The sequence below is a fragment of the Globicephala melas genome, chromosome 7 (genome assembly GCF_963455315.2).
Source record: "Globicephala melas chromosome 7, mGloMel1.2, whole genome shotgun sequence".
In the NCBI taxonomy this organism is placed as follows: Eukaryota; Metazoa; Chordata; class Mammalia; order Artiodactyla; family Delphinidae; genus Globicephala; species Globicephala melas.
The window spans coordinates 80897120-80915375 of NC_083320.1; the positions used below are offsets into that span (position 1 = coordinate 80897120).

At 44.3% G+C, this 18256-nt stretch overlaps 1 protein-coding gene across 1 annotated transcript in view; it reads right to left on the reverse strand.

Annotated features, from left to right (window-relative positions):
• The window catches only part of KIF5C (kinesin family member 5C), a 166506-nt gene that overhangs the window by 55525 nt on the left and 92725 nt on the right, over nucleotides 1-18256 (reverse strand). The window contains exon 11 of the mRNA XM_030852814.2: nucleotides 10414-10562. Within this exon, the coding sequence (XP_030708674.2) occupies nucleotides 10414-10562 (149 nt within the window). The remainder of the gene's footprint in view (nucleotides 1-10413; nucleotides 10563-18256) is intronic.

Below are 18256 nucleotides of genomic sequence, written 5' to 3' on the forward strand. Positions count from 1 at the left end.
TCTCTCTAGCGATTGATTCAAAGGGAAACAGACCTCTGAGGCATCCTAATTACAATTAATTAGGTTACTGTTTCATTAATAGAAAGAGCCAAATCAAGGAACAAATTCGCCATTGTTAATAGAACACCATAGGGCCCCAATCCTCAGACTCTGAGAATCTCTCACTCTGAAACAGGAAGTCAGGGTAGCCCCGGACCCGGGAACTCTGACTGACATCGCACCAACACACGTCCCACTACCACTCTCTCCCCCAGGAAGTCAGAATTAATTGTCTCAACTGGAGAGTTCAAATAGAATCATTTCTTGTGATATCAGGTAATCCCAGGAAAGAAAAAGCAGCCCATCTAGAATATCATGCAGACACTCTGCATACCGCTTCTCGGTCTGCAGAGGAGCATTTATGGGGCCTTCGAAGGAAGTAGTACCAAACGTGACCACGCAAATTGAGGGAAAAGGTGAAGTTCTCAAGCTGGTCAATGGCTATCCTCAACAAGAAAACCACCTTGCAAAGACAGACTGCATAAAAAGGAGTCTATGAAAACCATGTGGCTCAACTGTGTCTTTTAAATATCTTCTTGGAAAGCAAACCAAAACCAAACATACTTTTCCATCACAATGTTTACCATCAGTTTCACACTCAGTTTGCTACAATCAGTGAGTGTCTGCAACATTCCAAACCTCACCCAGTTCTCAGCCCGTAAAATGCGTTCTGTGGAAATTCCCCAGGAAAACTGTCCTGAGCCAGAGGGAATTTCTCACAGGAAAAAAAAAAAAAAAAAGACACCCCAAAACAAAGGAGAGAAGAACTGAACTAATCCATGGCTTCATGAACAGTACATATCAAGTCTCAAGAAACCCACCTGAACACTGATTGCGTACGTTTATCTCAATATAAACAAAGCACTGTGATGGTTAGCTTTGCTGCTTAAGACTCCATTATCTCACTTGATAATCACAAACGGTACCACAGGCCTCCACGTCAAATAAAATTAACGCTCAATGATCTCACCTCAGCATCACAGTTCCATTGGAAGCAGCAACTTGAAGCAAAGCCTGGAATAAATGATTACTGTGCTGAATACAAAACTGAGCCAACCTTTTTTTTCTTCTGAAGCTCAACTACACTGCACTGTACCTAAGCTTTTTTCTAAAATTATTGACCTGAAACAAAACCAGAATATCTGAGTCGCCTTTGAGTTGAATCGGAACCAAATCATTATTTCATTCAGTTCCAATTCCTGGTTTGAAGCATCATCAACAACCTTAGTGTGCAGACCGGATTTCATCCAATGAAAGGATCTATATGATCTAGAGCCTGCTATGTCCATGGGCTATAAAAGCAGTGCCGTGTTCTAGTTCCTAAGGATTTGTGTGTGTGTGCTTCAAAACATTATATATATATATATAAAATTATAAAAATATATATGTAAATATCTTTTTTTAACCATAGAGTATATACTAAAACTTTCGCCCTCCTTCTCCTCCACCTCCCAACTCTGTTCCTTCTCTAGAGAATTTCACCACTAACACTTTGGTAAATGTCCTTCCCCCACTCGGATCATGACTCTCTCTCTCTCTAATTTTTCAATCCTAGCTTCCGAAATTTGTGAACAGGGCAATCCAGGGCAGTATGAATTGATCTTCCAGCTAAAGCATATCGAAGATGAAACTCTTAACTGCACTAGACCAGAAACCAGCCAGAATATAGTCATATTGTCCACAGGCCAGTTCAGCCCAAGTCCAGAGGTAAGATACAAAAACATCTGAAAAGGACATACTCCCTGCATTCTTTGGTTCCAAATGGCCACAGAGGCAGTGAGGTTGGGGTGAGCTAAGGAGTTGCCCAGTGTGTATTTCCGTTTGTCTGGGTGGGCAGGAGTCAGGGATGAATCCCACAACCTAGCAGTGGGTGACCTGCTCTAACCAAAAGTCACAGGCTTGACTACCCCTAAAGCTGCCTTCGTCTTCCACTGAGAAGTTATAGCATTACAAAGTTCCAGAGTTGTCCCAGTTTAGAGAGGTTCAACAAGCTAGCCAACACTGCTCTGAGGCACCTGAAAGTGACCGACAGACACCGCATAAACATGGTCAGTGGGACAGTAAGCCACCTATCAAGCCATTTCCTGATTAACCTCTCGCTTTTTGTAAAGGCGAAGAAATAACAATGCCTTTAACACAGCACTGTTCTAAAGATTAATTAAACTAGTATATGTAAAAAACACAAAAGTCCATCTCTTATCCCCTCCTCTTCCTGACGAACTGTCAACTTTTTAGGTTTTGCAGATAAAATATCATTTTACTTATCCTGAGATTAGTGTTTCTGGGGTCTTCACAATACCTTTGGTAGTTAGAGCTCAGTTCCCCCCAAAAATACAATACAGCCATACGAGTAGTGCCTTTAGGGTTTATTTATTTTTAACATCTTTATTGGAGTATAATTGCTTTACAGTGTTGTGTTAGCGTCTGCTGCATAACAAAGTGAATCAGCTATACGTACACATATATCCCCATATCCCCTCCCTCTTGCGTCTCCCTCCCACCCTCCCTATCCCACCCCTCTAGGTGGTCACAAAGCACTGAGCTGATCTCCCTGCGCTATGCCGCTGCTTCCCACTAGCTTGGGTTATTTTTATTATTGTGAAAACAATATTTGAAACCTATAGCAGGTTTTCTGGTTTCCCTTGAACAAGTCTCTGAATCGAAGCATCAACATGTTCCCCACAAAACTACATCTAAACAGCGAGCCCATCCCAGTTTTTATTCTAAAGGTCAGGCAGTCAGTATTATTTTTTGCAGCAGCCGTTCAGGCCAAGAAGAACAAAGCAGCAACACACAGGAACAAAAGCAGAGGGTGTCTGGGGGAGAGCACAGCTCCTGCCCAGAGAGGAATCAAGAACAGGTTTTCCCAAACACCGCTGCCCTTCAAAGGACCGAGCAAATGACTTCCAGAAGCGTCCCTGGTAACTACACTGTCCAGCTCACAGACATGTCTGGGGATTGTAAATTCCCAGCACTATGAAGGACCTGACACTAGGCAATCTGTCTCCATGGCAATCTCACAGCATTAATGGAGAATATTCCCTGCAATGCAGTGGATAGGGTCTCCGGAGAAGCCCCCATGAGGTGATTATGGAATAACTGATTGTAACACAGAAGACAGCTGCAAACAAACCCTGGAGAAATAATGCCCTAAAATCTGGAGGTAGGAGAACAAGAAAAGGATCACAAATGAAGATTAGCCTCTATTTTTATTCTCCTTTGCATGAAAAGCAAATTTCTCTTAATTTATCCCTTGAGGATTTATAAGGAAAGAGCTTATAATATTGTAAAGCATCTGCTATTTTAGAATGAAAACTCCGCCTCCCACCCCCCAAGAAACATTTCCCTTTTTTACATAAGCATTCTGGCATTTCCTAATTTCCTATTGTCAGATGTAATTACCTTTAAGGACTAAAACGATTTGTGTGTACACAGGAGCATTCAGTTGGAGCATACCTATAAGGTTGCAGAGCGCTTTAATTATAAAATGAAAACCCCCCAGAGGGCATAAATAACATTTCCACAAGAAGTAGAAATCCATCAATCGCAATAAACAAGAATGACAGACTAATCAAAAATTCTTGTTAGTGCTATTAGTTAAAAAATGCTAAAACAGGCTTTTGGGGGTTTTGTTTTTTTCAAAAAAAAAAAAAAAAGAAAGAAAGAAAACCATTAGGCTGCCAGTAATTCATTAAAATTTCACACATGAAGTAGCAACAAGCTAGTTATCCTTTTCATAAATGGAGTCCCTACAGCCTCTGGAGAACATAGTAAGGTAATTGGCTTCTCTCTGCAGCTCCAGGGCAAAGATTGGCTGGTCACTCACGGCTTCCGCCAGAAACCAGACCAGATCTGGCAAAGGAGCCACTCTCTTTTAATACCAATTAAACAGGCCCAGTGGCAGACCTAATGGCAGGTAATTTCTATATCAAAGAAACGAAAAGGAAACCTTTAAGTTGCCAGATGGGCAGCTGGATACAAGATGTCATTATATAAATGGGAGGTTTAAAAAAAATCATTCCTTTATGGGATTATTTTGCACTCAAAGAGCATCTTTTACCCTATTTCCTCAAGATATTGTAAGAAGTTTACGACATTCTCTAATCCTTTCTACAGTAATTTTCTAATAAACTGGTCACCCAGGACTCAGCATCCTCTTTACATTCTTCTTAAACAGGCCACACGATTCTCCTAGCGATCAGTATTTCTATTAGTGTTTCGTTGTGCTCTCAAAAGAAGGAAGAGGGCCTAACAAATTAGACCTCTCAAACGAAATGCTAACTTCTGAAGTTCTACAATAATCATGAGTCTGAGAGGGGGGCCAGCATCTTCTACATATTTAATGCCAAAAAAAGCAAATTGGGTCCGAACCACGGAGGCTGCACAGTTCCACAGAGCCCCCATCAGCCTCGAGGTTACAGATTTAGCTACTTGGAGAACCAAGCCTGCTGGCCTAGCATGTTTTAAGTCTGGAGAACAAATCTGCTCTAGAGATTGCTGATTTTTCCACACCTTCTCAGATTGTGATGAAATAATTTCTTTGCAGGACTTCAGCAGATGGGGTAAATCTACATCCACTCTGTTAGAAAATATTATATTATGCAAGAGATGCTGCAGATATGCAGTTTCATCAGGTCATTTCCCTGCACTTCTGACACCTGGATATTCAGGGCCTCTTTTTCTGACTGAAGCCCTTGTAAAAAGTTATCATTTTTTTTAAGAACAAAATTCAAAGAAGTACCAGAGAAGAGGGCATGTGTAATGACTGACCTGGCAGAGACTGGGAACTATGGACTCAACCCCTCTCTAAGCATCATGCCCCTGGGCCTTCAGCCCTCCTTCCCCATCCTCTTGTCTAGAGTCTTTTTGATGGATTGAGGAGGAGGGGGCAGCGGTGAACTGGAAGCTGAACTACCTAAATCTATCCCCACTTACAGGATGGTTCAAATCCTTTCCGTACATCCGATCAACAAGCAACAGAGCTGGAAAAAAAGAAAGATCCTATTTCTGACAGCTGCCCACTCCCTCTATCTGTCCTTAAGCAAGTAGGCTGAACAAATTTCCATGAGGCTACAGTTGCCAACAGAGCCTCCAGATTTGCAGAAAGACTGCCCGTCGATTCTAGCCCACAAGATGTCACTAGGAGATTGTGGTGGACATGTGTTGTTTTTCAGACACTCAACAGCCACTCTCACAACAGCACCTTGACTGCCTTGTGAGGAATTACCCTCCTCCAGTGCATGTAGTCTTTGTCAGACAACACATCAGGGTGTCCTGTCGTTCCCCAGACAAAGCACACCACCCAGCGCAGTATCCTCTGACCCTCCAGGGCCTCTGGGTCTCCAACGCACGAGACAAGGATGGAAACACATCTAGAGGGGATCTAGATCCCTTATAAGGGGATCCCTTATAAGCCCAGTTCCTCAGCTGTTCTTTCGGTTCTGTGAGTCACACATAGCCTTCTTTTTTTTTTTTTTTAACTGAAGAATAGCTGATTTACAAAGTTGTGTTAGTTTCAGGCATACACCAAAGTGATTCAGTTATACATACACGTCTATTCTTTCTCAGATTCTTATCCGTTATAGGTTATTACAAGATACTGAATGTAGTTCCCTGCTTTCTCTTTTTGTTTAAGCTGGCAGGACCTTCACTGGCCCAGTGGGGAATGGAGCCAGGAGAGTGGAGGGTTCTCCCCACTCCTGCTTTGTAAAAACAAGGTGTGAGGGCTTCCCTGGTGGCGCAGTGGTTGAGAGTCGGCCTGCCGATGTAAGGGACACGGGTTCGTGCCCCGGTCCGGGAAGATCCCACATGCCGTGGAGCGGCTGGACCCGTGGGCCATGGCCGCCGAGCCTGCGCGTCCGGAGCCTGTGCTCCGCAATGGGAGAGGCCACAACAGGGAGAGGCCCGCGTACCGCAAAAAAACCAAAATAAAAAAAACAAGGTGTGACACGCCCCCCTTAAGCTCCCACGCACATGCCCTGGGCCACGCTGCCTGAATGGCAGTGGCAGAAATGAATTAAGCCTTGGTGTGGTATGTGCATTACTACGAGTCCCAGGCCATGTTCTGAGAATCAATGTTCTACTACACCCAGTGGAGAAAACCGCCAGGCTTGCATCGGAAGTAGCCCATTACGCTATAAGAATATAGGTGGGGATGGGGTGAGGACCAGCCTACAGGCATGTAATAGGATAGTATTTCATGGCTTTTGAATGACTGGGCAGGGAATGCTCTCTCCTGTGGCCAACTGTATCAGACGTACCGCTCTTCACTTACTTACAGTATCTGCCTGGGCCCAACTGGCCGCTGAGACATCATATTATTTTGCCTCTCCTACTCCTTTGTATTCCTACCTCATTCTGTATAACAGCAAACCGGCAAAAGCACAGGCATGCACACATATGCATGCTTTTCCCTGCTACACTCCTCCTCTCCTGCTCTCCTACCGATGGAGTGGGGCAGCCAAATTCTTAAATGATAAACACTGTGCGAGGAAAGGAATCTCTTTCCCTAGGGAGGGTGCACACAGCTGACAACGCTCCTTTATCACGTTCTGACTGTAACCCGGGAATATCCATGCGTAGCCGTCACCGCAGCGAACTCAGCGGCTGCCCTCCCACACGTTTAGAACCAAGGTGCGTACCAAATTTCAGAAGCAAGTTGGAAATAGCCTGCCACTTGGGTTGTAGTGGAGGGCACTGCCTCTTCTCTCCACTCCACCTTTCAAAATCCCTGCTCTCTAGTTGACACATCCCAGCCGTGCCCTCGTGACCATGAGGAATCAGGGTGCACGGGACACCACGGAAGGAATTCCAGTCCCTTTTTTTCACACTCATCTCCGTGGCCTAAACACAAACCACCAGGGCGGCACGCAGGCTGCACCCATAAGGGAAAGAGAATGAATTCAGGAGTCAAGCGCCCTGTGGAGTCACCTAGGGCGAGTCTCCTATCCTGCCTCAAGGGCTGCCGGAGGATTAAACACCTAGTCCGGAACAGGACAGAAAGCCTCCTGGTTTTGTTGATGTGCAGTTAATCCTTAAAATAGTTCTTCATTCATACCTGGTCAAAGGACCACTCCACCATGCCTCCACCTGTCTCCTTTCCTGCCTGACATTTTTATACCACTACAGTAGGTTCTCTACATTTGAAAACTTTTGCTTCCAGAAAAACAAAGTGTTAGCTTGCCGGACAGGAGAGCTGCATCGATCTCCCTACTCTTAATCACTCAGTGATTACGTGGTAATGGTGGGGGTGAGTGGAGGGGTCTCTCAAGACCCTTCCTCTTCTCTTCCCTCTCCTCTCTTCAGGAGTCTATAGAGGACCTCACCCCTACCTATGACTTCAATTACCTCCAGAAGATCCATGGCAGCTCCCCTGAGCTCCAGATCTAACTTCTTATTTGGCATTTTCACCTGGATGTTACATCGGCACCTCAAACTCCCTTCTCACCTCCCTCGCCTCCCTTCTGGTTCTCCTCCTGTGTTTCTTGTCTCAGGGAGCACTTCTGCCCTCCATCCAACTCAGCAAGCTAGAAAACTTGACACTCTCTCTCCCTACGGCTTACTCCTCACCAAGCACTGCTGATTTCACCTCCTAAATACGTCTCCGGTCCGTCCATCTCTCTCCCTTTCCACTGCCTTGTCTCTCAATTCAACGACTATAATCTCATCTCTGGAAGACCACCCCAGGTCCTAGCCCTCCTCCCACACCCTCCAGTCCATCCTCCAACACAACCAATGGATCTTCAAAAATGTAAATCTCATCATACGATCTGCAGCTGAATAACCTTGAATGGCTTCTCACTGCTTCCAAGATAATGACCAAAATCCTGAACAAGGACTACATAGCCCTGTACGGGCCTGCCTGTCCCTCTCTCACCCATCTCAGTCCGTCTCGCCCAGCCCCAGATCTCCACACTGGCCATCACTCCCGCCCCGTCAGGGTCATTGTAAACCTGGCTCCTCCCACCCTACCCGCACTTCCACCCTCACCTATTTTGCTCAGCTAACTGCTCTGTTTCTCTCAGATCTTATTCCCTAGGTCACTTATTGGGGGAAATCTTTGCTGACTTGAGTCAAGCTCAGGGCCCTCTGCTGTAATAACTCTTAGCACCTTATACTTTCCCTTCTTGATGAACAGCACAGACTAGCATCACACGGTTATTCGTCGCGGTTGGAGACTATCTCCCCCACCAGCCTGTAAGCTCCGTGAGGGCAGAGACCATGCCTGACTGCTCACCCTTTAACCTCCGGCACTGCATTAAACACATGCTTACTTAACAGACATTTATGAAAGTCTATCACGTGTCAGAAACCATACATTAGTTCTCCTGAATTATGTAAGTTAAGGGCTTAGGTAGGATCTCACCCTATAGGGCATGGAAAACAGTAAATTTCTGAGTGGATCTGCAAGGTGGGACAAAGAATTAAAATGATGTCAAGTGAGCAATCTGAGAGCAGGGGACAGCACCCAAAAGAGATGCAAGGCATGAGCGTGGGTTAGGCAAACAGGGCAGTGGGCAGACCCCAGAGGACAGCTGACTAAGGGATGGAGAACTGGAGGGTTGGAGCTTGGCAAAGGACAGGAAAGAAAAGAAAAACACAAGGTTAGTTGCCCACACCACAGTGTTTCTAAGGCCAGTTCCCCCTCCCCTTGTCAAAAGGCTTTACTGAATGTTCCAGTTGCCCAGCAGAGAAGTGACCCAAGAGAATCCCAGAAATAGAACAAAATTTCATACAGCCACTCCCTGCCTTGCCAAGCACTCCTCCCCACTCTCCTACTCCTGCCAAATTGCAAGGAATCATCCACCAGCCGCAGGTGCTGAATTATTCAATAATTCCAGCAGCTTTCAAAACGCTTGTGCAGCTAGAAAATCTCCCCAAAAGAAAAGAATTGTGTTATTTAGGCTACTAGGTCATTTCTTGAACCTCTCTTGAATCCTGGTTGCCCACATAATTGTTTTTTCAATTGAACAGTAGCTCATGGACACCTCACCCTTCCTAGCAAAAACAGTGGCAAACATATAATCACAAGATGATCTGCTGCTAACTCTGCAGTTATAAGCAGGCAGGTTACCTGCCAAACCTGCACAGCCATCCCTAGGCTCTTGCACTTACCCAAGACTGAGATCTGATGCAGCACCCGAAATAAGTACCAAACCCAGCAGCAGAGAATCTGAAGAACAACCTCCAACTATCCACTATTCCCCTACACACACACCAAGCTGCCTTGTTTCAGTGAAAAAAAAAAAAGGGGGGGACTGCTACCTTCTAACCTCTGTCACCAAGCAAAAACCATTAAAATAATCTGTCTGAGCCTGGATCTGGAAACCCTTCTTCAGCACCTCACCCACAACCCACCCACCACTGCATGTCAGCCCTCTGAGATGTTTTCTTTGAGCAGAACGAACCAAAGAGAATGTTTCAGGGAAAAAGAAAAATGAGTCACGAAACAAGCCTTTAAGGCTCCATTTTAGGACAGAGTTTCTTCAGGAATCCCCTATTTCTGGCTCTGAAGAAGCAGAGCATGAAGATGAATTGGGCAAATAAAAATGCAAATATTTGCCAGCGGTGACTTTTAACCCCAAATCGATTATAAGACTCACATAGGAGAGAATGATATTTTTCATTTAATCAAAAGCAATCAGAGCCCCCAAAGTCTTGGGCACTGCCCTCCAAACCTCAAATATGGCTACCAGGGAGTGAATTACAGTGATAGACAGAGGCGCATCTCACTGCAAACAGATTAAGGGAACCTCGTAAACAGTCACTTGCCCACACTAAGCGTGTATGTCAGGGGCTTCCCTGGTGGTGCAGTGGTTAAGAATCCGCCTGCCAATGCAGGGGACACGGATTCGAGCCCTGGTCCGGGAAGATCCCACGTGCCGCAGAGCAACTAAGCCCATGCGCCACGACTACTGAGCCTGCGCTCTAGAGCCCGCGAGCCACAACTACTGAAGCCCATGCACACCTAGAGCCTGTGCTCTGCAACAAGAGAAGCCACCACAATGAGCAGCCCACGCACCACAACGAAGAGTAGCCCCCGCTCACTGCAACTAGAGAAAGCCCGCGCACAGCAACAAAGACCCAACGCAGCCAAAAAATAAATTTTAAAAAATTTAAAAACATTTAAAAACCCTTCCTCCAAAAGACATTGGGGAGTTTGGGTCAAAAAAAAAAAAAAAAGAATGTACATCAGCCAAATGATGGGGTGGGGCGGGGATGAGTTCTAGGGAATAAGACAATATCTGCTTGTTCACATAGGTGGTTGCAAGGCAGGACCAAGCTCCACCATCATCCACTCTTTCCCAAGTGCCCCAGGATGCCAACAGTTGTAGGGGGAAAAAAAGCACACGTTCATGCCTCATTCTTCCTTACCATTTCTCCACCTGTTTAGCTCCATCTCCAGATGCTGGAGAACATTCTTCAAAGTCTTGTTTTTCTCTTTCTCTTTTTCATATTTCTTCTTCCATTCTTCCGCTGTCAGCTCCAGGTTCACAGAGACTGTATTCTTGATGGTCTTAGCCCTGGGGTGAAAAACATAAGGGAAAAATTCTGAGCATAGCTACTAGCATTTGCTAAATCATGAATATAATTAAGCCTCAAATTCCTTTCACGCCAGAAGACTGGGACTTGGGGAGCACGAGGGACCCTGGAACTTTTACCTATCACCCTCCTAGCTGTATTAATGGCACCATTATTCCTAAGGCTCTAAACTCACCTTTCCGTTTTTATTTCTCCTTTACTTCCTGCCAGTCTCTAGATCCCATGGGATTTTCGTGTTTTTTTTTAATGAATTTATTTATGGTTACGTTGGGTCTTTGTTGCTGCGCATGGGCTTTCTCTAGTTGCGGCGAGTGGGGGCTACTCTTCGTTGCGGTGCGCAGGCTTCTCATTGCGGTGGTTTCTCTTGTTGTGGAGCACGGGCTCTAGGTGCACGGGCTTCAGTAGTTGTGGTGCACGGGCTTAGTTGCTCTGCGGCATGTGGGATCTTCCGGGACCAGGGCTCGAACCCGTGTCCCCTGCACTGGCAGGCAGATTCTTAACCACTGCGCCACCAGGGAAGTCCCAGGATTTTCATTCGAATTATCTCTTGGGGTCTTTCTCTATTCCCTCTGCCACCACCTTGGTCTATGTTCTCAGTAACAACTTATGGTTATAGCGTTTTTCAAACATTCAGCATCCTCCTTTAAGCATCTTACATACCACTACCAGATTCATCTGCCCAAGTAGAGCTTTCTTTCAATTCAGTTAACTATGAAACACTGGGGATATACCAAGACAAACGAGACAAGGTCTCTGGCCTTGGAGCTTACAGTTTCTCATACCAATAAATACACAGACAAATCAGCTGTTTCTCTTACCCACATTTGGTACCTAGAATCATCCCTGATGTGTTTAACACATGCCAACACATGACACCCGAGACAGGTGGGTCACGTTATGAACTCAGCCTGGCCAGGTGAGACCGTGGCTCCCTGCCAGGCACATCCTTCCCCACCACCCAGGCAACTGTCACCAAGTACGAGTGGAGGGCCCACTTTTCTCAAGAAAAGTCAGAAATTAAGATTTTTATTTGTATCTCCCAGCTTAAGACAATTCTTCAGAATGATGTGTGGGACAAACAAACATGTCTAATGGACACCATTTTGCCACTTGGGGTATAAGAGATGGAGTGGCCTCCTAGGATGGATGGCCTGGGATGGAGTGTGATGCCACAGTGGATTTTTGGACAGTATCTCAAGGGAGCAAGAAGTGAGAGTTAAGGCACTGGGGGCTCCAGCCAGTAATGAAAACCAAATACATGATTCACTGACTTATGCACAAAAATGAACACATAAGCAGATCTGTCCAATTAAAAAGTAAATTGATGGAGGGAGATGCAAGAGGGAAGAGGTATGGGGACATATGTATATGTATAACTGATTCACTTTGTTATAAGGCAGAAACTAACACACCATTGTAAGGCAATTATACTCCAATAAAGATGTTTAAAAAAAAAAAAAAGTAGGGCTTCCCTGGTGGCCCAGTGGTTGAGAGTCCGCCTGCCGATGCAGGGGATACGAGTTCGTGCCCCGGTCCGGGAAGATCCCACATGCCGCGGAGCGTTTGGGCCCGTGAGCCATGGCCGCTGAGCCTGCGCATCCGGAGTCTATGCTCCGCAACGGAAGATGCCACAACAGTGAGAGGCCCGCGTACCACAAAAAAAAAAAAAAAAAGTAAATTGACGATGGCAGAATTCCACTTATTGCATACTTCTGAAGAAGTACAAACTTCATTTAAAAATATGTGATATCCTGTTTTATTTGCTATTGACTTTTTCATTTTAAACTCCCACCAGTTCTTGTCCTGTCACATTTGCTGGCACTATCTGATGTGTGATTCGGGTTAATTGCTGTTGTCATGAAATGACATTTTGGACATGATTTCTATTACAGTGAAAGAAATTCAGCAGTCCTCACCAGTGCTGCAGACGTCATTCCAAAAATTAATTCCTAAAGCAGACAACTAAATAACCCAACTGTCAAAAGAGGAGTTAAATGATTTCAATGTAATCATTTCAGTGTAATTCTCCCTCACTCACTGTAGCTTAAGGCTGCTGTCCCCAGAAGTGCTTCAACTCTAATTTTTCAAATAACAGCAATCTTATTGCTACTTTAAAGTCTACGCCGATTTGACACTTTCACCTCACCTTCTAACATCCTCAGGCAGTGTCGTGGGTGTTTCTCAGATACAAGCACAAACACTGCAGCATCCATTACCAACTTAGGTTAGTAAGAAAGTGAACAATAACCTATGGCCGAAATGCTTGTGGACATTTAAGGGCATACTTTGAGGATACTAATCTTTTTTTTTTTTTAACATTTCTTCCTTCCTTCCTCCCTCCCTCCCTCCCTCCCTTCCTTCATTTCTGCGTTGGGTCTTTGTTGCTGCACACGGGCTTTCTCTAGTTGTGGCGAGCAAGGGCTGCTCTTTGTTGTGGTGCGCAGGCTTCTCACTGTGGTGGCTTCTCTTGTTGTGGAGCATGGGCTCCAGGTGTGCGGGCTTCAGTAGTTGTGGCACACAGGTTCAGCAGTTGTGGCTTGTGGGATCTAGAGCGCAGGCTCAGTAGTTGTGGCGCATGGGCTTAGTTGCTCTGCGGCGTGTGGGATCTTCCCGGACCAGGGCTTGAACCCGTGTCCCCTGCATTAGCAGGCAGATTCTTTTTTTTGTTTGTTTTTTGTTTTGTTTTGTTTTGTTTTTGCGGTACGTGCGCCTCTCACTGTTGTGGCCTCTCCCGTTGCGGAGCACAGGCTCCGGACGCGCAGGCTCAGCGGCCATGGCTCACGGGCCCAGCCGCTCCGCGGCATGTGGGATCTTCCCGGACCGGGGCACGAACCCGTGTCCCCTGCATCGGCAGGCGGACTCTCAACCACTGCGCCACCAGGGAAGCCCAGCAGGCAGATTCTTAACCACTGCACCACCAGGGAAGTCCAAGGCTACTAATCTTACTTTTTACATCATAAAGAGTCTCTTGATTTCCAGTGATACTAGAAAGAGAAGAGTAGAGCCTTTATGCTATACTCAGACAGGTTTAGCCACAAGTCCAATTTTGTGAGCGGACCCAACAAGGTTATCCCTCATATAGCTGAACCTCATTCTCAAAGTTCTTTTAAGTTGTTGAGAAAATTCTTTTTCTCCCATTTCTGTAGTAATTTGAGTCCTGGCAAGAGATAGTCTACTCAAATTGGGAAGAGCTTAACAAAGGTATGGGAAGGGTGATGGGAAATAACAAGGGATAATGGGTACCCCACATTAGTGATGGGGGTGCCGTTACCACCCTTAGGCTAAAGGGGTCCCAGAGGGAGGGAGCTATAAGAAGAAGGCTGTCCATACTCACAGATACAGAGAACGAACTAGTGGTTACCAGTGGGGAGAGGGAAGTGGGGAGGGGCAAGATAGGGGTAGGGGATTAAGAGGTACAAACCACAATGCATAAAATAAATATGCTACAAGGATATATTGTACAGCACAGGGAATACAGCCCATATTTTATAATAACTATAAATGGAGTATAACCTTTAAAAATTGTGAATCACTGTTTTGTACACCTGTAATTATATAATATTGTACATCAACTATACTTCAATTTTTAAAAAAGAGAACAAATTAAAAAAAAATTTTAACCCTTAAAAAAAAGAAGGCGGCTTCCCAGTAGAAGCTGTAACAGTCTTTGGTCTAAGAACACAGCCAACCCAAAGTGACCCTTCAGGGAAGGAGTCAAGAAATGAATACCCTGACCTCACTCTCTCCTCTCCTTATGACTGCCTGCCCATGTTCCCTCCCCATTGGTGGAACCTAACTGGAAGCCAGAGGCAAGGGAGCCCATTGTAGCTGTCCAGACTGGTCACTGTCCCAGGGCACAGAGCAGAGCAGAGATGGTACAGAAACAATCCAGAGGAGCAGATGGAAGATACACAACCCAACTCCCATCTGGAACTGAGAACAATGGTGGGAAACCACGTCTCCTGCTGCTGTCCTAGACAGACTCCATTCAGTCCCAGATGAGGCAAAAACATCACGCCTCCCCACCCCCTAAAGGTAGAACATGAAGAAATCGGCTAACACTGAATGGGAGCGAGATCAATTAGCCCACAAGTGTTCTACAGATTTAAAATAATCTGAGATAAAATCTCAGGAGTTTTGCATGTGTCTGTAGAAATTGACAACCTGATTCTAAGATTTATAATAAAAATAAAGAGGGCCGAGAATAGCAAAGACAGTTTTGAAGGACAAAGCGAGAGGATGGAATATCAACATATTATAAAGCCACAGTAATTGAAACTGATTAAATAGTCCAGAAACTTTAGAATACAAACAGAATAGATTATCCAGAAACAGACGCTCAGCTATGTAGCCATTTGATTTACAACAAAGGTGCGCGTACAGCACAGAGGGAAGGGATGGTCCTTTCAGTACACGGTGCTGGGGCAGGGGTGGAGGTGACGATCTTTATCAACTCCCCCAGTAACATATAAAAAATTCTATTACAGATGAATCATATGCATAAACGTGAAAGGTAAAACAATAGAGCTGCTAGAAGAAAACAGGAGAGTATCTTTAAGACCTTGGGGTAGGCAAAGATTAATTTCTTAAATAGAATAGAAAGAAAAGATAAATTTGACTTCATAAAAATTTAAAACCCTCTCTTCATTAAAAGTCACCATTAAAAGAATTAAAACATACGCTGCAAAGTGAGAGAAGATATAAACAATCCATATATCTGCCAAAGGACTTATCCAGAATAATCCCTATAAATCAATCAGAAAAAAAGCAGACAACAGGTGAAAACACTGGGCAAAGATCTGAATAGGAACTTCACAAAAGAAGTGCCAATAAATACCACCCACAAAGGGTGCCTTCAGGGAGATGCAAAATAAAATGACAACAGGATACTTCTACACACCCAACAGGATGGTTAAAAAATTTTAAACTGATAATACCAAGTGTTGATGGGGATGTGCAGTGACTATAATACTCAATTGCTACTAGAGGGAGTATAAGCTATTCCAATCATTTTAGAAAACTCTTTGGTACTATCTATTAAAACTAAATATCTTACATCCTGTGAGCTAGCAATTCCACTCATAGGTATATAACCGACAGAAATGAGGACATATGGTCACCTAAAGACATGACAACGAATGTCACAGCAACTTCATTTATAATAGCCACAAGCTGAAAACAATACAAATAACCGTCAACAGTAGAATGGATACATACATGCCATATTCATACAACAAAATATTATCGAACTATGAAAACTAAACTACTCCTACACCTAACAATGTAGTGTACTTCACAGATACAGTGTTGCATAAAAGAAGCCAGATACAAAATAATACTGCATGTTTCTATTTGTATCAAGTTCAAAGACAGCAAACAGTCATCTAAGTTGACAGAAGTCAGAATGACACTTACCCTTGAGAGTTGGGTACTGACTGGGAGGGTTCAAAGAGAGGCTTCTAAGATGCCAGGTGGTGGTTACATGTGAATATACATGTATATTTAAATTTTTACTGAGTTGCATACTTAAATGTATTTTACTATATGTATGCTATATTCAACAAAAATAAGTTAAGAAAAATAAATTGATGTGGAAAGAAATCAAGTCAGATACAAATATTTCTAAATTGTGGAAGAAACAAGAGTTACTAAGAGAGATACTGAACTTCTGTGCCTGGATTTATTTCTTTTTAATAGAACAAATATTCTCCTATCTAGGAGGTTGAAACCAACCTTGCAAAATGAAATGAAGAGTGTCTTGGTCCCTTGCTCCCACAAGAGACCTAGAATAAAAGGATGATGAACATGTATAATCTCTTGTTGCTTCTTACCAGGAACTTTAGGAAAATCTACAGAGTGAAAGGGCCTAATGATTAGGTTCTATCTAATTTTGCCGCCAGTGTGGATTAGCTAGTGGTCTGATGAGTTTTGTTTTGTTTTGTTTTGTTTTTGCCTGGTTCACCGCAGAGCATGTCCAAGTGTCTTCCAGCTCTCATACTCATTGCTCTTTTATTTTGGTATTTTCCACATACGTGCTAGCTGTCAATCACACTAAGCAGTGTTACATCTGGACCCTCTGTTCAAACACAGTGAATAAACATGGATCCTGGGCACTCAGGACACGGTGCCAGGACCCATGAGCATTTCCTGCTCAGCCTGGTTTGCAAAAGGATTTCAGGTAGCTAACAAGGAAACATAAAATTGATGGGATAGCAGAAATTAAGAAATGCTCTTAAGGCAGGTTTTATCATTTTTTCTAGCTGAAGCTATATAGCAATAGCAATACCACCCAGCCCCACAGTTTTGAGACATCACCTCCTTGATACAGGAAAAAAACCCAATAATCCATGGGAGCCTTACCATAGCCATGAACTGACTACTCATTCATCATCTTTATGGGTCAATCTCACTCTGCTAACATATGATTAATCCAGTGTGACCTCATCACTCACAAGGGAGCACAAAAGTATCTTGGGTCTTCACTTTCAGAGATCCTCAGTTTGGTTTTTCAACCAGATCCCCTAAGCTGTATACAGAAATAAATGCCTGTTCCACAAGCTATGACCACAGCAGACACTGAGCAAAATCCTAACCAAAGGCTACTTAGGGGAAGAACCTTAATTGATATTAGGTTTACAGCTTAATAGCAAGACCTACTTAGCAGGAATGAGTCAAATCTTAAAGGTACAATGATCAGGGTTTCTGTTTTGCAGTTTTTCTTTGTTTCAGCTTTCTTTAGAGAGATAAGCACCACTTAAATAATACGATCTAGGCCTGCACCAGATATAATATCTCTTCTCCCCATAGGGAGGGAACCAGGATCCGGTTTTTAAAAGATCTCAAAGCTAATGAATGTTAACCATTTTTGGAGAAGGCAGACCAAGCATAGCAGACAGAGAGCAGAGGCCACAGTACATACTCCACCTAGATCTCCATACAAACACAGTTACGTCAGAAAAGGATACACTGACATATTCCACTGAAGGATGGCAAGAGGAAGACTCTACCCCTCTGTCCTCGCGTGTTCTGTTATGTCCTCCTCAGCACCTCTCAGTTCCGCTGTCACTGAACTCGCAATTTACTTGTTCAGAACCACATGCCCAGGCTTCCAAGATTACTGATCGTGTCCATTTCTACCACCTTCATTAAGCCCCCATATGTGATGTCACCTTATTTGGCACCTGAATCAAACCCTTGTTGAAGAGGGGAAGTCGTAGAACCACTGGTTCACATCACTCTATGTCCTGTTAAATCCCATCCCCACCTATTTCCTGAATAATTGCCTATATTTGTACTTTCTGGCCAAGATCAGTTCTAAATGATATAGAAACTACATACTGTTGGAGTTTCTTCAAATTACCTCGGCCTCCCCTGGAACAGCCAGGAAGATGTTTGCTCTTGGTACCTTCCTATCTCTTGTTTTCAGCATTTTCTTTCCCTCTCCAGGATAGTAGTGGCATTTGAACAAGGAGCTCTAGACAAACCCACACCTTCAATGCATAGAATAAATCTGTAATGCATGATTCCACATGGCGAATGGTGTGCGTGAGAGAGAGATAAAGAGACTGAGATCTCTTGTGGGGTGGAAGAGGGTAGCCCAGCATCCCTCTCTATCAGTCAGGGTTCTCCAGAGAAACAGAACCAACAGGAGGGAGGGAGGGAGGGAGGGAGAGGG